The following is a 22570-nucleotide window of genomic DNA, read 5'->3' as shown; positions in this document are numbered from 1 at the left end:
TAAAGGGTCGCAGCATTAGGGAGGTTGAGAACCACTGCCTTAGAAGGACACCAGGCCAGTCATGGGAGATCTGCCCTCATGACCTCATCCAGCCCTAGTCCCCTCCCAGAGGCCTCGCCTCCACACACCATCACACTGGGGGCTGGGTTTCCACATATGGCTTTGGGGGGAGAGACACGAACATCAGACCAGAACAGCGTGCATGTGCAAGGCGTGCTGAGCGCCATCCTGAAATCACACAAAATGCACAGGGGCCCCAGGAGCGGCACTGCCGGAGGGGCCTCCTGCCCTGAGATGTGAGGGCAGAGCACCAGCCAGCGACCAGCTCAGAGCCTCACCCACCCGGTCCGGGCACTCTGGAAGCCCCACCCCCCGCAGGTACCCTGTCAGGTACCTGCAGGCCACCCTCCACCACCCCTCTGGGGCCTCCCCTGCCTCAGAAGGGACAACTTCCTGGGCACATTCAGAGGAAAAGGCAAACAAGAAAATAATATAAATAAAATAGCCCGGGAGAGGGCAGAGGTGACACGTCTCGGCTCCCACGGCCCTCTCTGCCCGCAGGGAGCTCCCTCCACATGCCCAGGTAAGATCCGTGCCTCTTAGAACCCAGGCCAGGCTGGGGCCCAGGGCTCTCTGGATGCTGCCTTGGCCTTGACTTTGCGGGAGAGGAGGCACCCCACCCATGCGGCTCCCAAATCCACTCAGAGATGGTGGGGCGGGAGCCCAAGGACATACCTCCTTCCCCAGTCCCCGCTGCGGCCCTGGGCACCGGATCCCAGGTGGTGGGAGGAGAAGGCCTCCTCTGAACATTACAGCCACAGGCTGGCCTCCTGGGCGCAGGCGTCAGAATTCACATTCCCTGTGGGACGTGAACAGTGGGTGAGGCTGTCCCGGAGGCAAGGTGGCCCCAGGCCCCTGGCAGTAAGAATAGGAACCCTCTGAAGGCGGACATGGGAGATCCAGGCCCCCGACATATGCCACAGAGGAAGACCAAAGGGACGATCCAAGAGTCCGGAGGAAAGAAGCCATCCTGACGGGAGGTTTGTAGGAAAAACTATAACAGAAAAACCAAACTCCCAAAGACGGAAAGTGTTAGGATCACAGCACATGGAATATAAAATATGTGTGCTTGATATAGTCAAATAAAATTTAAATATTTTAGTGCGCTCTTTTAAAATATTTTAAAATAATGTACTCAAGTTGCAGCTGAAGAGAGATTATAAAAAAACAACAGGTGAATTTTTAAAACTGATTTAATAAACCTTTTAGCTATGAAAGACGGTGTTTGGGGTTTAACACACAACACGTGCACTGAAAGGCAGATGAGACCTCGCTGAAGAGGTGCTTCGTGGACGGGGAGAGATGGAGGAACTGCCCAGAAAACACCACCGGAGGGGCCGCACCGGGTGGTGCGAAGTGAGGCCAAGAAACACGGGGTTTAAGGGAAAAGGCGAATGTCCAGCGAGAGTTCCAGAAAGTGGAGAAAGAATGAAAAGAAGGTGGAGAGAGGCGATATTCGGGGTGACAACGGCCAAACATCTCCCGGAATTGGCGGAGATGGCAGGCCCGTTCCTGGAGGTGCCACGGCCGCCCTGGGGGCTGGTGGAAGGCAGCGCTGGGGCTGAGGAGGCGCCTCCGGAGTGGTGATGGCGGGCCCTCGGAGAGCGTAGTTTTTAGAGAGACTATCTAACTGTGTTCACGAGCTTTTTTGCCATCGGTACATTCTGTTTGGTTAAATGCCTCTTCGTATCTCTGCCTGCTGTCCAACGGGATCGTTTGTGTTTTTAATGTCGTTTCGAGCGCTGTTTGTATACATTTAGGCAACGATTCTTTGTGGAACGGGTGATTTGCACACATTTTCTCTCGGCGTTTCCCTTGCCTTCTCATCCTCCTCACAGGTTTCTCATAGCGCGGAACACTTTCCTGTCGATGCTGCCATTGCATCGCTTCCCCCTCCTTTGGGCCACACTGTTGGCGTCAAGAGCAACTCTTTGCCAAGCCCTGGATACCAAGTAAGTTCTCCTGCGCTGTCTTTTATTCTCAAAGATTCGTGGTTCACGTTTTACGTTAAGCCCATGGTTCATTTTGACCTACATCGAGTAGCGCACGAGGCTGGTCCACGCCCACCTTCCGTGCTCGGTGTGACCCGGGCGGCTGGGCTCGGGCCTCCGTCTGCCCCGGGAAGACCCTTCCCCGCTGGTGACTGTGCCCCGCTCCAGTGGAGGGCCCGGCCCCGGGGCCCCTGTCCTTCCCCTCCGGTGGCCCCTGCAGAATGACTCCTCCGCTCGGGGAGCTCCGGGCGGTGGCCCTGTCCCGGCAGAAGGACCCTCTCCTGGATGGCGTCCAACAACAAGGCCCGTTCAGGGCCCTTAAGGAAGAACAATCAGTAAACCTGCAACGAGCCCCCAAGGACGCCACTCCTGCTGTTCCGTTCAAACTTGACCTTCCACAGGAAAACGCATTAAAAAGCCATATTTACAGATTGATGAGTCGCTCTACAAGAATAATTCCACTTCTGCTATCAAGTGGCACGACGCTTTTAAACACCATCACTCATGCTGCCGCCGCGGCCCCGTGGGAGCCTGCCTCACGGAGATCCGATGAATAAAAGATGCCAAGTGCCATGGCTTCCTGGGCTTGGCTGCCGCTGGAGGGGAGGGCGGAGCCTGGCACAGGTAGCCTGAGCACCTTCCCACCCCGGGAACAGCGTGTGCCAGCACCAGGACAGCCGCGGAGCTGTGCCCGCTGCCCTGAGCTCCCTGTGGAAGGAGGGCTGCTCCTGGACCGAGTCACCCCAGCCCCGACCGGGTGTGGGCCGGGCAGCTCAGGGGACTGAGCCCGCCCCTCTCGGGGAGCAGCAGGACACGCTCCTGAGGAAGAGAGAAACCCCCAGGAAGGCCCCGAGAGGCCCACGCGGGTGCGAACCTGCCGGGGAGTCCCGGGGAAGACGGGGTTTGAACCCGCACTGTGCTTTCCCCTCCACTCCTCTTCTGGATGCTTCCGTGGGACAAGACCTCCTCCCCACGAGCTTTGCGAGTGAAGACAGGATCCACAGAAAAGGCGAGCAGAGGACGAGTCTCTTTAGAGAGTGGCCCAGCCCCAGGGGTGAGAAGTCCGGGGAGGAGGAGGGGGCAGTGTTGCAGGAGAAACAGGTGACGCCTGGGCAGTCACAGGGGACGTCCTAGAGGGCGAGTTCTTCGTCCCGCAGCCCTTGGTTCAGTCTGGGGCTTGGCGGTCCTGTCCTGGACGTGCTGCTTCATCCACATCAACCCTCCCTCTCTCCAAGGCCCACCTCATGTCGCTTTCGGGTGGGCCTGGCGGCTCCAGACAGCTGGTCGCCATCTCTTTCTCCTTCACAGAGCATGGGTGCAGGGGGCCATGGAACACCGTCAGCTTGGTCTTTCCACCCAAGTGGGAAGGCCTGCAATTTCCCCAGGAATGTCTGGGCAACAGCAGACATTCCATCACTGTGCACATTAATGAGTGACAAGAGAATGAATGAATGAGTGAATGAATGAATGAAAAAAACAAACGAAACCATTTTATACTGTCAATGTAACTCCTGTGATGCATGGCTAGCTTGTAAATGCACACTCTTGCCCTTCCCAGAAATTATTGATAAACAAGATGCAAAAGCTCTTTTTACAAAAAGGGAAACACCTTCAGCAAAGTGTGAATGGCACTGTTCTTCCTTTAATCTGAGTCTACACGCCAATTCCTTCCCAGCAAGCCAAAACCAGCTCCGTTGCAACAATAATGCAGAGTGTTCATTAGGCCATTTCAAAACCAAAAAGGGTCTCGCAGCTGCTTGGGCATCAAGTGGGAGGGTTTCCCTGCGCTGATGGGGAGGGAATCGTGTTTCATGCCAAGGACAGACTTTTCCGGAGGCATTAATTACCATCCGCCTCCGGTTTCGTTGCTCACAATGGCCAGGAAGGGTTGCTGTGCACAGCCCAGCACTGGGGGCAGTTGGTATGTGGACCCCTGGAAGTTACTTAGAATATTTATGGGGGCGGTGGTGGGAGCCAAAGACACTGAAAAATAGTATGTGTGCCAATTTTCCACACCATTTCTGTTTGCTCATCCTCACCGAGGGCATTTTTTCCTTCAACAAGAGTGGAAGGGAGGAAGCAAGGGAGAGAGGGAGAGAGGGAAAGACTCCAATGGGCATGCGTAGAACCACCAAATCTATGTGTACTTTTTTTGGTTAATCGTCACTCAAGGATATTTTCTCCATTGGTGTTTTTAGAGAGAGCAGAAGGGAGAGGGAGAGGGAGAGAGAAACATCCATGTGAGAGAGACACATAGTTTGGTTGCCTCCCCCACGCGCCCGGAACTGGGCCTGGGGTTGAACCTGCAACCCAGGTACGTGCCCTTGACCCAGTGGGGACCGTGCAGAAAGCAGCCAATCTATGTTTCTCTCTCATCCATGTTTCTCTCTCCCTCTCTCTAAAATCAATAAAACATTTAACAGAAAACACCTCAATTACTTCATAGGAAAGAAACAGGCTTTTGGACAACTAGCAACCTTGCCCATGGAGGCCCTCCCCTGAGAGTTCACACTTCGCATCCGCACAGCTTCCCAGGGTGCGGTGCCGATGGCCTCCGAGCGGACTTGTGAGTGACGGCGCACGTCTGTCTGACCGCACAGGACGCAGACTGTCCCTCTGAGGAGACACCACGCTCCGCGCTCGGTTGCGTCCTGACTCGGACTCGCCTTCGCTCTGGGACCTGGAGCAGCCCCTGTGTGTGGGGCCTGGCATGGGGCCGGCGTTCACACTCAGCTGCACGGCCACCTGCGGCTGGCACTGTGTTTGTCTTGTGTCCGGAATGACACTGAGGCCTCCCCCAGGGCCCGGAGGGGGAAGCTAGCTCAGGGAGGGTGGTGGGGGCCAGGAGAGAGAGGCCATTCTCCTGGGACAGATGCTCCTGAGGTTGTTCCAGTCCCAAGTTAACTGCCAGAGTCCAGGCGCAGACCGTCCTTCCCAGCGCTCTCCGAGCTCGTGCGGAGTGCTGGGTCCCCGATGGCCTCCTCACTGTGGACAGGCTCCCAAGAAGGGTTTTTGTTCTCCACTGAATCAGCTTGACCTTATATTTCATTTATTGGATCTATTCATCCATCCCGAAAATTGCACAGTCTCTTATGCAGCTTCATCGTAAGTTTCAGAATCAGATGGCATGATCGTACGAAATTCAAAATAACTAGAGGACCCACACTAATTTCAGAATAGAAGAAAGCCTGAGAACTTTAAGTGAATTTAGCTGGGTCAGCGAGTACGGGGTAGTCGTCCGCATCAGGCCCGCCAGTGGGCGAGGAGTCCCCTTCCAGTCTCGGATGTTGATTGACATTATGAAATGCATTTCTCACATAATATTGAGGTCAACTTTTTTTAAAAAAAAAAAACGTTTCTTTTAACATGCCAAATTAAATTGCATTCTGAGAATAATCACCACTCGATAATATGTTATTCTTTTATATATGGCTTGATTTGAATTGCTAATACGTTACTAAATTTTTACATCTATATTCATGAGGAATACTGGTCCTCGCTTTCTTGTGAACTTTCTTTTCATAAATGAGTTGGAAAGGGTTCCATCTTCTATTTTCTGAGGGAGCTTATGTAATGTTGGTAGTATGTCTTTCCTAAACTTTTGATAAAATTCACCATTAACGTCGCCTGCGTCTGCAGTCGGCTTTGTAAGTGGGTTTTAAATATAAATACAAATACATTAGTAGATAAGATGTATTAATTTTGTATCATTTTTGGTATGTTACCATTTTCAAGGAATTTGCCAGTTTCATCTCTATTTTTATGATTATTGGAATACTGTTGTCCCTACTAATGCCCTATTAATGTCTGTAGGAGCTGTAGTGATGTCACCTGTTTCACTCCCAATATCTGTACTTTTCCTGTTCTTAAAAATAAGTCTAGGTAGAGGCTCATCAATGTTATTGGTTTTTTAAATATCACTTTTCATTTATTTCCTGTTTTTGTTCATTTTTTATTTCTTCTCATCTTCATTATTTCATTTCCTTTAGATATTTTGTTTTTATATTGTTTCTTTTCTCATTTCTTAATGTAGAAGCTTTGATGATTAATTTTAAAACTTTCTTATTCCCTGATATAAGCATTTAAAACCCTAAATTCCTCTCTCTGTCAGCTTTATCTGTACCCCGCAAATTTTGATATGCTCTGTTATCATTGAGTACAAAATGTTTTTAATTTCCAAGTATTTTGAGATTTTCTAGACATGTTTTTTATTGATTTCTAATTTAATTTTAGTTTGTTCAGAGCTCATAACCTGTACGACTTCAATCCTTTAAAATGTATTTTTATTCATTTTGGCCCTATATACAGTATATTTTGGCAAAGTTTTATGTGTACTTGGCAAGAATGTGTGTTTTGCTATTGTTGGGCAGAGTATTCAATGAGAACTAAGTTAATTGGGCTGTTAGCACTGTTCAAGTCTCCTGTGTCCTCACTGATTTTATATGGACCTATTCTTAGATAACTTAGAAGCTGAGAAATATCTAACTATACCTGTTGGTTTCTTTATTTCTCCATTAAATTCTGAGTATTTACTCTTCCAGTATTTGGAATTTGTTATTGGGTGCATATGCACTTAAAACTGCTGTGTCTTCTTAATGATTCTATCATTTATCCTTGTGAAAGTATATTTATCTCTTATGATATTTCCTCTTTCTGTAATCTTTATCTAGTAATTATATAGCCATTCCAGCTCTTGTATCAGTAAGAGTTCCATAACATAACTCGTCATCTTTCTGCTTTTTATATTTAAAATATATAAAAGGGGACATATGTAATACTTTCAACAGTAAAAATTTAATTTTAAAAAATCCTATATAATAAAAGGCTAATATGCAGATTGTCCCCTCGGAGTTCGACCAAGTGGGAGTTCGACTGACCGGGAGTTCAACCGCTCACTATAACATGCGCTGACCACCAGGGGGCAGTGCAGAACAAAGGAAGGCCCCAGCCAGAAGTGGGCAGCTGGGGGAAGGGGGCCCTGATGGGCCCTGATTACTGGCCAGGTCTAGGGACTCTACCCATGCACAAATTTCATGCACTGGGCCTCTAGTAATAAAATAAAATAAAATATACACATCATGAAGACAGCATAGAGTTATATTACATTTTTCCAGTATAATAATCTCTACCTTTTTGTTGCAATTTAGATAATTTACATTTAATGTACTCACTGATATGGTTAGGTTTAAGTCTACCATTTTATCATTTCTTTTTCTTCCCCATCTGTTCTTTCTTACCTTATTTATACTTTTCCTGTTTTTTACCATTACTTTGGGTTGATTGAGAAATTCTAGTGTTCATTTTCTCTCTCCCGCTGGCTTATTAGCAAAACCTTCTCTTTTGTTTGTTTTTTATTAGAGGTGACAGGGAATAGGCATAATTAAAATGTCTCAGTCGGCTTTCAAATAGTATACAGCTTTACACTTAATATAAGAAACAGACAACAGTTTACTTCAGTTTCCACTTCACTCCATTACATATTAGGAACTCCACAATTGTTCTTATTCTTCCTTATGACTTTGATGAATGGTCTGGAGTTAAATAAGGCCACTTTGGCCACCCAGCATTCAAACATCTTCGAGCTGTGTGGGCAACAGGAATTGTTCAGTTCACAGCCAACAGCCACACTCCGTCACTAGCTTTATGGAGTGCCACATGGTGGATGTGCAGCTTAATCTTCAGCCAGATGCGCAATGAGGATCCTATGAAACTCTCTGGACTTCCTCTGCTTCGCTTCTTCCTCTAAGGCAGTGGTTCTCAACCTGCCGAAAGCCGCGACCCTTTAACACAGCTCCTCATGTTGTGGGGACCCCCAATTTCATTGTGACAAAGTGAACATAATTAAAGCATCGTGGTTAATCACAAAAACAATATGTAATTATGTGTTTTCCAATGGTCTTAGGCGGCCCCTGTGAAAGGGCTGCGACCCGCAGGTTGAGAACCGCTGCTAAGGTGAACTGCTCTGCAAATTCAGCCACGTCACCTTGCTCAACTCTGACCTGTGTCCTCAGCTCAGCAAGGCTGCCACGCACCCCTGGGACCCACTCCTTGTGCCACAGTCTGGTAATACCTCCCGGGGGAATGGGTGAGCTGGTCACGGGGCCACCTAATTTGTTTCCTGTCCCTCAGGGACTGTGGTCTTAGATTCCAGTTAATGAAAGACTCCAAAATTTTGTTTTATATATTTTACCCAGTTTTCTACTTAATGGAGTAAAGATGAGTCTATATCACCTGATTTGTCACGGGTGGAAGTGGAATATAAATTATTTTATGCTTTTCTGTACCATCTCCTACTTTCTGTACCATATCCTACTTTTATTCAAATGTTTTCATTTGAAGTTATCTACTATTCTAATTATATATTTCAATTTTGAAGCCATAGCCCTCCAGTGTTTTTTGCACACTGTCTCTCGCAACGTTTTATTTATATATTCTTGCCTTTGTTTTTAACTTTTCTCTAACACCTGGTTTTCTGTATTTATGTTTTTTATTTTATTGCGGTTGGGTGAAGAATTTTTTTTCTTTTGTTCCTCGTTTATCTCACTTTAGCAATTGGTCATGGCATCTGTGCCTCACCCCACTTCCTGTTATTCTGCCATTCTATGGAAATCATTAGAGAGAAAAAGTATTGTCCGAATTACTTAAGGTAGGTAACAAGGACACAGCTCATCTACATCCAGATGCTGAAACTTCCATTTTCAGTGACTCCAGACAGAGCACCAAATCTCACACTTACTCAAACTTCTTCTTGCAAATGTGTGTTTCAAATTATCTTTTACTGGTTGGCTGACTTAAAGTAAACACACATGACGGAAAGTATTTGCAAGGATTCAGACACATAAAGAAGAAAATGAAACTCAACTCTAACTCAACAATAACCCAGGGATAATTACTGTTAAACTTTTGGAGTATTTTTTTCTTTACTCCAAGTTTAGTACAGAGATTGCTGGTTGTCTACCCAACAGCCAGTATTCCTCTGCTCACAGTCTCTGCTGGAAAAATTCTTGACCCTGTTCAGATAGTAGGTGACTATGTGCTCGGGGAACATAACTCCTCCCCACCTTCAGAAAGTGAGTGACAGCTTTGTCTCGTCCACTCTCATAGCCCAAGGCTAGTTTTGGCATGGACATATTGAACCATGGTCAATGGATGGCAAGGGCCAGTCTACTAGGGACTTATTTATGAAGGTGGATAGATGGATGGATGGATGGACGGACGGACGGATGGATGGATGGATGAATGGATGGATGGATATGGCTGGGTGTTGGGTTTTTGTTTTGTTTTTAACATCTTGACATGGCTGTGCATCCATGACACTGGCAATCACCTTGTGAGCAGCAGGAGGGACCAGGACAGTCAAATGGCAGAAAGGAAAGATGAGAGTGCTGAGTCCTCGAAAGGGTCTTGGGCTAACTCTACAGCCACCTATGTCCACAGGTCTTGCTGTGGATGACAGTAAACTCCTTATTACTAAGACACCCTAAGTTCACACATTGTTACTTGCATCTGAAAGCATGCTGCCTACTGCGTACTTTCTGTGGCTGTAACACTAGAGCCACAATTTGTAATGTAAATTTTACTTACACCATCATTACTTTTCCCTCTCACTAAACATTTCTTACAAACATGATTTTAAGCAGCCATGCAAGAACCTATATGGTGAGTATTCCATACCCCTCTCTGGAATATTTAGGGCTCCCCAATTTTGCTGATACGCACAATACTGTATGACCACCTTTTCATGTAAATCTTTATCTTCAGATTATTGAAGGCCAAAGTGTCGGACCCTCCTAAAATCCCCATGGGCGTTGCTCCTAAAATCCCCATGGGCGTTGCTCCTAAAATCCCCATGGGCGTTGCTCCTAAAATCCCCATGGGCATTGCTCCTAAAATCCCCATGGGCATTGCTCCTAAAATCCCCATGGGCGTTGCTCGCTGGTGGTGTGGGAGTACCCTCAGGGAGGTTATCGCTTTTCAGGCCTTGGCCCTGGCCAGCTGCAGTAGTCCCTTTCAGTAGTTTAATTTATATCTGCTTGATTCCCAGTGAGGCGGAATCCTTCTGGGAAAGGCGTTGGCTGGCTGGTGTCCCTGTGTGTGTCGCAGACTGTGAATCTCTGGCGGATGCTGCTTACTCATTGTTCCAAGGCACCGAAGCCTTTTCCTTACGTGAACGCTGCCCGAGGAGAGGCAGCTGCCCGCCCCCCGTCCGCTTTTCCTCACATGCTTCAGGCCGAAATCCAACTTCTCCACCTGAGGACAGCATCGCGGCACCTCCGGGCCATTGCTAACCCACACCTGCTCTACTCCCGTGGCCCGTTGCAAATCTTCATCACACTGCTGCATCTTCTTTTATGTTTCTCTCAAGAACACGAGTTCTATGTCATCTGTTTGTGCACAGTGCACCTCAATAATACTGCCTGGATGCATGGATGCATGATGGATGGATGCATGCATGCATGCATGATGCATGTGTGGATGGATGCATGGATGGATACATGCATGAATGGATGCATGGCTAGATGGATGAATGGAAGAATGGATGCATGTATGGATGGATAGATGCATGGATGGATGCATGGATGCATGGATGAATGCCTGGGTGGATGCATGGGATTCGTGCTGCTGCTGATAATGCCGAGGCTCCTGCCTCAGTGCTCACAGGTCTGAGGTGGGGACAACAGCAGGGATACTTGGTTCTTCATTGGAGAAGGAGCTTGGGAAACTGGCCAATATTCTTGGAAAATTTGAGGCCACATGAGGAGGCCAAGGGCAGAGGTGGAACTATGGGCCCTGAGCAGAGAGCACGGTTGGACGTGGACCCTGGCTGCGGCTCATGCTGAGTCAGACGGGCAGTGGTAGGTAGTCAGGACTCCATCGCCGCTCCCAGCAAAGCCACAGTCGGTGAGTCAGAGGACAGCGGGCAGGAAACACGGGCGAGACGAGCCGCCCACCCTCTGGCCTTCCTGGCCCTGGGATGCCCTGTCTGTGCCGCAGGCGGAGTGCCCAGGTCAGGAGCCTCGTTCCTGGGCCGCTCCACAATCTGCTTGCAAGGAAGCACGGACAGGTCCTCCAGGAGAACACGGACTCCGCGGCTCCGTCCGTCTTGGTGGGGCCTCGCTCGTCCCTGCTGCTCTTCCTGACGGAGTCACATGGGTGGGGACAGTGGCATGGGGGTTGGGGGCGTGGGTTTTGGCTTTGTGCCCCCTTGACAGTGAGAAATGGACACTTGCTCCTTCTCTGGACTATGGGAAAGCAAGATTAATGGGGTATGTTTCTTGATTCTAAGAAGTACTTTTAAATGTCACCCACAGGAAGGGAAATGGCATGTCGGCGACACGGTGAGCAGTGCCTCACACAGAGCCGAGCTTCCCACAAGGTCAACGGCGTATGGACATTTGCTCAGTGAGAGTCATTTTTATGTTTTCCTCTGGCACCGAATAGTTAAAAGAAAGCTGTTTTAAATTGCCAGCTTGTCTCATTTTCAAGAGTAATCGAGACCCAGAAATAACTGGATGAAATCTCTTTAAAAAATGTTTACAGAAACGAATTTTTCTGTAGCTCAGATAATGGGAAAGCAGTGTCGGTTTCTGCTTCAGATCTTTGTTTAATTTAATTCCACCAATCCCGTCCTCCGTGGGTTCATCACTGTCCAAACACATCATTTTATCTGCTTAGCGCTGATTATGGTATCGCCGCGCCGTGTACGCATGTCAAGCCCCGCAGCCGTGCTGGTGGGGAGCTGAGATGCTCCATTTCGGGGAGGAGGAGCCGCCTTGCCCTTCGCAGGTTCCTGACGATGATTCATTCTTCCCAGGGGAGGGTTGGGGAAGGGAGCGCACTCCCTGCTAGGCTGTCTCCCCCACAGAGCACAAAGCCATCGTTCAAACCACAAGACAGGAGGAGGGGGGCTCTCTAAGCACCCCAGGGGCGTCTGTAACCGAAAGAGCTGGCGGACAGCTTCCTGTCCGTTTCTACAATAAGCGGTGTCCTCCGAGCTTTGCCTGGTCAGGGGCAGACGACCAGGTGCCCTCCTGGCAGGTCTCTCTCCTCCCAGCTCTCCTGCCCCTTGGGCCTGGGCCTGCAGCTGTCTGCTCAGACCATGCTGGCGTCTCAGTGACCTTCATGGAATCCACTGTGTAACAAGCGATCCCCACATTCCATGGCTTGACACCATCAACGCTCATCTCCCTCGTGAACCCACGGGTTGGCCAGCTGCCCCTTTTGGTCTGGTGGGTGCTCACTCACTCATCTAGAGGCTGCAATGGTTTCCTCCCTCTGCCCCGTCCTCCCGCAGGTAGCAGGGACATGCTGCTACGGCCAAGGCTGACTGAGGGCAGCCTGAGATGACCTTCCCAGGCCTCCACTTGCTTCTGGTCTCTTCTTACAGAGCGCGTCCCGGCTGGTGTGGAGTCATCGCGGGAAGATGCCATGGGGATGGCGATGGACCCAACCAGTGCTGGGAACCCTCACAGCAGCATTCTCCTCTGGTGACTGTGGGTCCACCCTGACGACGTCCTTCCCCTCCCGCGGGCGGGATTGGTCCGAAGCAGTCGGGCATGGGAGAGAAAGCCCGCCTCTAGGGCATGGTCTCTGAGGCACCAAAGGGCTCAGCAACGCAGAGCAGCTGCCCCTTATCCTCGGGGGGGCCCTCGCCTGGACCAGAAGGCCCAGCCTCGGAACATGGCCACCACCTCAATGTTCAACAAGAGCGCAAGTGGGGGTAGTGGACCCTCAAGGGGAGAAGGGGTGAGGATAAGATGGAAATATGGGATGAGAGGGGACAGCCAAGGAAGGGCATCTCAGAGTGGGAAGCCAACCCGTAGGTGCCCGGTGGTGTGTCCTGAGACTGAGCCCCGACAGTGAGACAGGGACCCTGGAGGGACCCATCCCCTAGGCCCTGCCCTGCTGTCCCGCTGGCATGGCAACCTCATGTGCCTAGCCAAGCCCCCCCCCCCCCACGCCAGACTCCAGGAGAAGGGACACCATGTCTGTCCTCCAACTGGTTTCCAGGGGGCACGTCCTCTGTCACCGCCGGAGAAGTTCCCTTTGGATTCAGCTGCTGCCTTTGCTATTCCAGTCACGTGACCTGCGGCCCGCTTTCTGTCGCCACATGGCAGATGTGCTTCCAGCTCGTTAGGGTCACGGTGAGGAGTGGAGATCTTACCTGTAATCCACGTATGTTTCTGGGCACGTGGAGATGCACATGTATGTCCAGCATGTCGCATATAAAATGTCAATGGCACCCTGTTAGAACACCAACCCCACAGTGTCCTCGAGGCGCTGGGTGTGTCCTAGACTCGGGTGGTCCCGTGCTGTACCTTTGCTGTCACTGTTTAATAACATGGGTCCTGAGAGGTCCCAGGAGGCCCACCTGCTCAGGACGAGCACCGTGTCCTGAGATCGGCCTCGGCGTGACCTCGCTCTCCCACACCCGGCCTGGCAACGTTGGGGTCTTCTTAGATTAAAGGGAGCCTGGGTGCAGGGCGGGCACCAGGCCTATCAATGGGAGGTGGCATCAGTGTGGGCTTTGTCCAGCGTCACAGGCCGGCAGCGGGTGCTGAGCTAAGCCGAGAAAAGTCAATGAGTAAATATTTGCTAAACAATCCAACTTGTTCATTCAACAGCAGCTGTTCTTTGAACACCAGCGGGACCACCCCCCACAGGGTAGGTTAGAATCTTAGACCACCGACATCCACGTTAGACTTGGAGGAGCTCGAAGAGAGTGGGGGTGACGACAATTAACTGACTTCCTCCATCCCCTTCTCTCCTTCCTTCCCCCTCCCCTCCTTCCTTCCACCCCTCCCTCCTTCCTCTGACAAGGTCTTCCCAGGCCTCCGGCAGCTCAGGAGAGACACAGGGTGTGAAGACAAACCCAGCTGCAACTACGGCAGCAACTAGGAAAAACCTCATCTCTCTCTGCTGTTACGATGATTTACAACTTATCAAACACTCCGCAGCCTGACGTCATGTGATAGAAGTATTTCTGTAGCTGGTTGGAACGCAGTAAGTCTCTAAAAATTAAACTGCTCTGTTTGAAACCCAGAAGGCACAGGTGAGCGGTGACTTGCAGGAATTCACGGTGCAGACGCCACGCCTGGCAGACAGCCGATCGTGGCACCGGACCCGGCGCCTTCCCCCAGGTAGACAGGCTGTGGCCGGTCTGCCCTGTGGTCTGATCTCAGAGTAAGTGATGCGGTCACCTTCCAGGGAGCCTGCGTGCTCCGTCTTTATTACCGAGGGTCAGTGGTGCTCCCGGATGGGCCATACGGTGCCCTGTTTACCCACAGGCGCTGGGCTATTGTCAAGCCCGTTCCTCTCCAGAGCCCTCAGCTGTCCTCCAGCCAGGGTGCCCGGCTGAATGATGATGCATTGACACTCTCACCACTGAGGCAGCAAGACACCCAGAGGTGCAGCGGCCGCTGGGATAACAGAATTCGACTCGAAGACGGACGCATCGTGCGGCTGCGGTGAGCGTGTCTCTGTGTGCGTGAGACTTTTTATTGACCATAACTCTCGGCGGGCCGAGCTGCAGCTGTCCCTGCCGGGAGGGAAGGATCTCCTGACAACGTCTCACCATCTCTGCAGCAGCACCTGTTCCCAGAGGCGGGGCGGTGAGCTGGGGCTGTGCCGTGTGGAGGGCCACCTTTCTCCCCAGGTCCTGCCCGTCAGAGAGCCAGGTGGGAGCATGTCCACCCGCTGCCAGGGAACCCTGGGGTCTCACAGACCAACCAATGGCGCCTGTCTGGCTCAGAGTGAAGCCAAGGCCCTTATGTGGGCCAACCAGCCCTGCTCAGCCGGCCCTGGTCCCTCCCTCCCTCCCTCCATCACCTTCCCACAAGCCCAGCTCCACGCAGCCTCCTTGCTGTCCCTCTCAACTGCCCAGCCCGCGCTCACTCACCGGAGCTGAGCCCTTACTGCGCCCAGGGCTCACCTCCTGCACATCTGCTTAGTGTCCCCAGAGCTTTTGCCACCTAATGGGTCACAGCTTCCCATCGTTTCTCTCCACGCCCTGGGAGGAAAGCTCTAAGGGAGGACAGGGGCTTCGTGGCGGTGGTGTTCTTTGCCTTCAAACATGACGCATATATTACCTCCCGTGAGTCACAGGTGAGCCTAGGGCTCTGTGACCTGGGCCAGTCCGGCTGACTTTGGCAGGACTCATCTGTGCCCCTCTTGGGAGGCAGAGGTTTCTTACTGTCCTTCCTTCCCTGGTGTGTCTTCAGCCCCTGGGACAGCACCAGGTGCAGAGCGGGGAGCTCAGTGACCCTTTGCTGATGAAGGAACCCCAGGCTCGGGATGGGCACTGCACCAGGAGCTTTTCTCTGCGACCCAACTTGATGGCATCGCTGAGGGACCAGAGCCTCCGTGAGCCACCTCATCACTGAACGCTGCAGAGCGCAAGGGACCGACGACACGGAGACTCGCGTCTCTGCTCACCGCCCTGCGCTTGGCAGAACACGACTGCGTTCCTTGCACCGATTTGGGGGCACATCGCAGGCGCCCCGGGCAGCATTTGTTGATAACTCAGGGCCCTTCGCCTAACGTGTGGACCCATTTTGATGTCAGGGGCGACCTGAGGACATCTCATTTTCTGAGTGTTCAGGGAATTGGGGTTATTTCCAATGCCATCTTGGTAAAGTCGGAGCTGACCATCCTGTAAAGCCTCGCCAGGCAGTGAACGTCCTGTTTACCGGCCTTTCCCAGCGTGAGCCAACAGCCTCTCCCCTCACGCCCCGCCCCGCCGCATGGTGGACGACAGGCCCCCTTCCCAGTAGGTTTATCTCAGTCCACGGTAGCTTACAGCTCTGTCAGAAACAGCAGCCGGGCCCTTGAAAGTGGCTCAGCACAGAATTGAGAATGACAGCCTCGGCCAGTGGCTAACGTGCCTGTGCCGCCACAGACCTCTCTGTGGGAGTGAAGGGCAGGCCACACGCCGGGAGACAGCCTGTGACTCGCAAACTTCGTTTCCACCCAGCACTCGAGCGTCCACAGGACGTGCATCGCCAGAACTCCGTCCCCCAGGGCCCCGGACCCGGATCTGTTCCCGTTCGCACCGGGACCTGGGCCCGTCAGTTCTTCACTCCAGGCTTAGTGTTCTCACCCCAGAATGATTCGCTCAGAACAGGATGTGGGCTGTGCCACGAGCTCCCGTGAGCTGCTGTGCGTGCCTTTTCCCAGGACCCAGGCTTTGACGAGTGGGGGTTTGATGAAGCTCTGGAGAGAGGAGACAGGGTCCCAGGAAGATGGGTAGCAGGACCCCAAGCCCTAGAAACCGGCCCCACAGATCCTACTGGCGTTGAAATGACTGGGCGGCATTAAACATCTAAACCGAGAGGTTAACGCCACTCAGGGTTCGCGTTCCTTCGGTGGGGATGCAAGTTCAACGAAAATGCGGGACTAACGTCTCCCGTGGGAGGAAGGCTGCTCTTCGGGCCTTTGCTCCCATGTTGGTACAATTGGGTGTTACTCACCCTCAGCCAGCGTGGAGCCCCATGAGAGGGTGCAGGCCCTGCCACGTGCCATGCAGGCCCCGGCTGTCCCGGTGTTGACCTTGCTATCCGCTGGGTGCCACCCCCAGCCCAGATGACAGTTGCCAAAGGTGATGGTGCCCTCACACTGCTCTCAGCTCGACAAGGGGACATCCTGGAATCACCCGAGTCCCCCGAGCAGCTTGTTATAACCACGGGGTTTAACGGGGAATCCTGACGCCTCCTGAGAACAAGCAGATTGTTCCAGATCCGAGATGCCAGGTGACCATGAAAGGGCCAGGAGATGCAGCACGTGCTGTCCTGTAGAGACGCTGGGCAAACAGAGCGAATCACCTGCCAGGGTTTAAAGTCAGTCCTTCCTCACAGGTGGTCTCCGACTCCCCTGCAGCTGGGCCCCGGAGGCCACCGCGGCACAGGCTGTGACCGAGTGACTGGCGATTGCACAGGATGCTGAGCAGCGGGATCCGGAAGGTGCCCCGAAACGCTGCACTTTAACAACGAACAGGGAAGCTCACATTTTCTCCGGGAGCTTTAAAAATCAATGGCTGTGGGTCTGCCGTGGGGAGCCCGCCTCCTCAGCTTGCAGCGTGCACCTCCAAGTTCACAGGAAATCCCCGCTGGCTTTCGGGCTCTGCAGCGCAGCTCCCCTCGCCCTGCCCGGCTCAGGCTCCGGGAGACCCTGTTGGCCCCAAAAGGGAGAGGGTGGAGGGCGCCCACCGTCCCAGAGTTCAGCGCTTCATTCTGGGGCTCTCAGCCTGAATCGCAGCCCATCACTGTGTTCCGAGGGCTACGGGGGCTGGGGGACACCACCAGGCAAACCTGGGGGACGAGGTGCTCAGCCACCTCCAGGCCCTGCTGATGCCCCTTCCTGTCCTGTCCCCGGCGATCTGTGGCTTCGGTGGAGAACACAGACTGTCACCCGTGGACAGAGCATGTGCTCAGAGCCCGCTGTGTCGGCCCCAAATTCCAGGTTTCGCTTCTGGTTCTTGCATTCTCGGCCATGGACACTGTGACTTAACGCCTCCTCATGGAGCTGTTTGAACTGGTTCCCATCAAAACATTTTCAGCAAATGAAACGGAAGGCCCCCTCCCTTAACTTCAAACATAAACCTGCGGCAGCGTCTGGCTTTTCACAGGAGGGCAGCCGGGAGGCCGTGTGAGCGAGGTTTCTAGTCCCAGCTCTGAGGCCCGCGCTCCCCCCACACTGGCTTCTGGAAGGCGGCTGATGACCTGCTCACGTGCCCAGCCGCCTGCCTGCACTTCCTTTTGAAGCTGAGAAGGAAACGCGTTTGGCAAAATTCCCCAAAGCAGATAACGTCCTTCCGCGAAGGGATGAGTGCAGAGTCCGGGCTCAGCTCCTGCCGCCACTGAAAAGCGGCCGTGGCCGCGTGTGGCTCCGGAGGTTATTGTGGGACGAATTCAGGCGTCGCTTCCAGGAGCAGCACTGAGCCCTCCCAGCCCTCCCACCACCACGGCACCCGGACCTGGCAGCCCACGCCTCCCACCCAGCTCTGAGTCTGAGCTGTGCGTGTGTGTGTGAACACATGTGTGTCTGGTCTGTGCATGTGTATATCTGAGAGCCTCTGGGTGTGCCTGTGTGTGCAGGCACATGTGTGCCTGTGTGTAGCTGAGGGTGTTCATGTGGGTTGATTTGTGTACGTGTGTGCACACGTGTGTGGCTGTGTGCGTGTGTGCACGTGTGTTCTGTGGGGTAGGGTTGCTGGTGGATGGGCTGAGCATATTGGGGAGCACAGAAGGACACTCGAAGCTCCGCGGTGACAAGGGCTGTGCCTTGCTCCTCATGGATCGCGGACACTGGCCCAGAGTGAGTTGAAAAGTGAATCGGCGAGTGAATACATGGGTAAGAGCGGGTCAGAACCAGAGCGAGAGCCCGCCCAGCCCTTTCTGGGGGTTGATCTCTAGGACTACATTCAGCACTCCCACCTGTCCAACCCCTGCGAGGAGAACCGCCATTGAGACGCGCCTACTCAGGCCTGCGCTGACTCCTCCAGCAAACACAGAGGCTGCCCGGGGAGTCAGGCTCTCTCTGCGCCCCCGTCGCTGGAGGGAAAGTCACAACAGACTCGTTCATGAACAATGTGCAACATTAAAAGATTAAACCCAAAGCAGCTTCACACAAGTGTCTGCTTAATTAAAAGTAATCCCCGCAGCAGGGTAATGTGTGTCCCATTTAAAGAAAACCCCACATAAACTATCCCTGATTCGCAGAAACCATAAATTAGCACGTACTTATTCGCATGGTGTGATTTTTCTTCCCTTTGCAAAGCTTTCCTTCATTCACTTGTTCAACAAACGTCCCTGAACCCACACTGGGCTGCGACCATAAATAAGACCGACACGAGGCCGGTCCTCGGGGGCCCATGCCAGAGCTCGGGCGGCGGGCATGCAAATGAGCGCTTGGAACAGTGTGACAAAGTGCCCTGAGAGCTGGGCTCCAGTGGCAGGAGGAGCCTGAGGGAGCCCGCGGGGCTGGGCACGGGGAGGAGAGAGCTCACGGAGGGACGGGGGCCGGTGCTGCTAAGAGGGTGGTGGAAGTGCCCAGAGCAGGTGCATTGGTAGCCATGGGGGAGCTCACTCAGTCACACGTCTCCACGCCTCTGGCCTTTGTGAACAGCGTTGGACCTCTTGCTCCCTGGGGTTCCGGAACCTGCCAGGGAAGTGCCTTCATGTGGTGACTCGGGATCAGAGGTCAAGGCCAGACCTGGAAGCCACATTGTTGGGCACTCAGCTTCCTCCCCGACTAGGGGGCTCACGCTGACGATGAAACACTTGGGCCGGTGGTGACGGACGCACAGCAGTTCTGCCCCCACCAGCCCCGTGGCCCCTCCCCCTCAGCGGGCCTGGTGGATGCTCTTCCTGTCCCGGGAAGGACCCAGGGACCGGGCCTGGGTGCGGTGCATGGATGCCTCGTGGGGGTGGCGTTCCCACCAGGAGACCCAGAGGCACTGAACCGCCTCACAGAGCCTGGAACAGTGAGTGCACGAGCTGCCCGGCCCCCATGGTGAGGCGACGTGGCTGGTTATGAGGCTCAGCCTTTAATTTCAGCTCCGGGACTCTGATGTGTCAGGAGGACCTGGTGGAACATTCCACAGGTGGCATCGCCATCACCTGGTCCGATGGGCCCCGGCCTAGCTCGCTCCTGGGCTCCTGACAGGTGGACTTTCCTCCGTCCGTTCACGTTGCCTCCTCCCAGCCTGGCTGCGTCCCGCCCTGGTCCTCTCTGTTCTGGGTCTACATCTGCAGGTTCTCCTCTCCAACCTCACTGCAGGCTCTCCAGCAGCCGGAGCTCAGCCCTGGGTGTTTCTCAGCCCCACCGCCCTTGCCATGCCTTTCCCCTCGATGCATCTTCCCTGAGTGGCCTCAGCCACCTGCCACTCAATCCCCCAAATGGCTGGTCTGGCCTCCACCCCCCAAACTCCAGGCTCCAAGATCTCCAGCTGCACAGCCCAGACCGCAGACACCAGGGAAGGCCCACAGCTCGTTACCTTTCCCAGACCCCACAGGTCTGTCCCCTGCTGAGTTCCGGCTCGGGTCAGGGTGCCCAGCCTCCCAGCACCCATGGCACACACCTCAGTGCCGTCTTGTTCCTCACTGCCCAACCTGGCCCGTGCAGTCGGTCTCTGGTTCCTGCTCCATCCTCCGTTATGTCAACAGGGAGAATGAGGGGAGGACAGAGCCTGTGAGGAGTGGGGGTAAGTCTCAACCGATGGGGGCCTTGGGGACGGTGTCCAGGGAGAACAGGGAAGGTGGTGGAGAGGAGCTCAGGGGAGAGGAGGCGGCACCTGACCTGACAGCGGAGCCACCGCACCTGTGCCCAGGGCAGCGCCCGCCTCTCTGTCAGCCAGGAGCGGCGCACTCTCTCACACTCCCTGCGCTTTAGGAAGTCATGATTTCCTTGTCAGAAAAATTACTCGGCAATAGACAGCTCCAGCAGAGAGGACGCAGGAGGCACTGTTTCCCAAGAAAGCGCACCCCTGCATCCTAGTCAGTGATGGGGAACGCTGCTTAGCGGGGAGAAGCCAGCCCCTGCGTGTGAGACCGTGGAACGCGTGGGACCTGAGCGCGCCCACCTGCCCTTGGAGGGCGACAGGTGTGCTGGGGGCGCGGTGAGGACGGACACGCTGGGCGGCCCATCGGGACGCGGCTTTCCTTCTGTGTGTTTAGATCCCTGTTCAGGTGACTGAACATCTAACTAGAAAGATCAGAGAAGGGACGTCCTAGCGGGTCCAGGTATTTCGTCCTAGGGGGTCTAACGCAATCCCAGGGTTTTTAAAATATCTGTTTATTGATTTCAGATAGGAAGAGAGAGGGAGAGAGAAACATCAATGATGAGAGAGTCATTGATTGGCTCCCTCCTGCACCATCTACTAGGGATGGAGCCCGCAACCCAGGGAAGTGCCCTGACCAGAATCGAACTGGGACCCTTCAGTCCGCAGGCTGACACTCTATCCACTGAGGCACACCACGGGGCCTCAGGTCCCTGTCTTGAGAAGCCTGTCCCAGGACTCGAGTCGCAAGCAGCCCCCAGCCTGTGAAAAGGTGACCTTCCCACTCGGGTTGTTTTCTCCCGTGAGCCTTGCTCTGCGAGACCTGGGCGACGCATTGAACCTTGTGGTAGAGAGAAATGCCTTTTACATCGTCTCTGACACCCATGTCCCCAAAACTTAATAAGGAGAAAATGTTTCGTCACAATAAAGATTTAAAATATATTCAACCAGTGGCTAAATATAATTTTGTAATTACCGGATAGTCTTATTTTATATTATTAAAGTGGGATATTTTAAATGAGTTTTTCTATCCCCTTGAGCAGCCCAAAATTCAGGGTGTTTTTTTTAAATAATTGAATTTCTCTACATTTTGATTAAACCCTCAACCAGGATCACCCTGTATGAAGGAGGAAATGAAACCTCTTTCGAAACTATAGTTGGCTTTGACATTTCCATCGACGACTTGACTTTAAATGCATTTATTTAAAACTGAGGGAGCTATCACCCCCATTTTGTAATTGTCTGGGCAGACCCCACCGAGCGTCATCTCACACCAGCCGCACTTGCTCTCTGGGCTCCAAGGACTGGCCTCCCACTGATGCTCTGCTCAGCACAGCCCTTTACACACACTTCTGTCTGCATTTCTGCTCCCCAAGACACCGTCCTTTCCCCCAGCCCCTGATAAAGACCTCATCCCAGGTGCCACCCCCACAGAGAAGACTTCCGGACCCCAGCCCCACCGCCAGTGATAGGGGACCATTAATCTGATCTATAAAGCACCTGAATTAATCTGAAAAATAGCCATATTACTTTCAATCTCAGACACATATACTTATGTGAAGAGGGGGTAAGTTTTTCTTAAGTTTCCTTTTCAAGTCCTGTGCGAAGCGATTGAGGAGGTGACTCAGCTGTGAATCCAGGAAGCAGAAGCGATAAGCAGGGTCAGACCAACCCACCAGAAGTCAAAACATCATCATCTCATCAACATCATCTCATCGCCTGCGGACCCCAGGGCTGCATGCCCAGCCTCACCCCAGCCCCTTCCCCTTTATAGTCCCATCCCCTCCGCCTTGCTGAAAGAGGATCTGAATACTTGTAAGCAGGGACCCTGTCTTCTTGGTTGGCCAGCCTTCTCAATAAACACCTGATATGCAATGGACCTAAACAGACGCTTTTCAAAAGAGGACATGAGGCCAAGAGACATATGAACACATGCTCAAAGTCACTCATCATCCGAGAGATGCAAATCAAAACAACAACGAGGTACGATCTCACACCTGTCAGAACGGCTATCATCAACAAATCAACAAACGACAAGTGCTGGTGAGGATGCAGAGAAAAAGGAACCCTCATGCACTGCTGGGGGGAATGCAGACTGGTGCAGCCACTGTGGAGAACAGTATGGAGTTTCCTCAAAAAACTAAAAATGGAACTCCCATTTGACCCAGTGATCCCACTTCTAGAAATATATCCCAAGAAACCAGAAACACCAATCAGAAAGGATATATGCATCCCTGAAAATGTT

The 22570-nt window shown here is 52.8% G+C and overlaps 1 protein-coding gene across 1 annotated transcript in view; it reads right to left on the bottom strand.

Annotated features, from left to right (window-relative positions):
* Positions 1–10394, bottom strand: part of TCERG1L (transcription elongation regulator 1 like) — a gene marked incomplete at its 3' end in the record, with an annotated part of 106450 nt that extends 96056 nt beyond the window's left edge. The window contains exon 1 of the mRNA XM_006754976.1: positions 10272–10394. Coding sequence (XP_006755039.1) covers positions 10272–10394 — 123 coding nt within the window. The remainder of the gene's footprint in view (positions 1–10271) is intronic.
* Positions 10395–22570: the final 12176 nt, after the last annotated feature.

This window comes from Myotis davidii, unplaced genomic scaffold (assembly GCF_000327345.1).
Source record: "Myotis davidii unplaced genomic scaffold, ASM32734v1 scaffold72, whole genome shotgun sequence".
Taxonomy (NCBI): domain Eukaryota; kingdom Metazoa; phylum Chordata; class Mammalia; order Chiroptera; family Vespertilionidae; genus Myotis; species Myotis davidii.
This window is presented reverse-complemented; position numbering and strand designations above follow the sequence as displayed.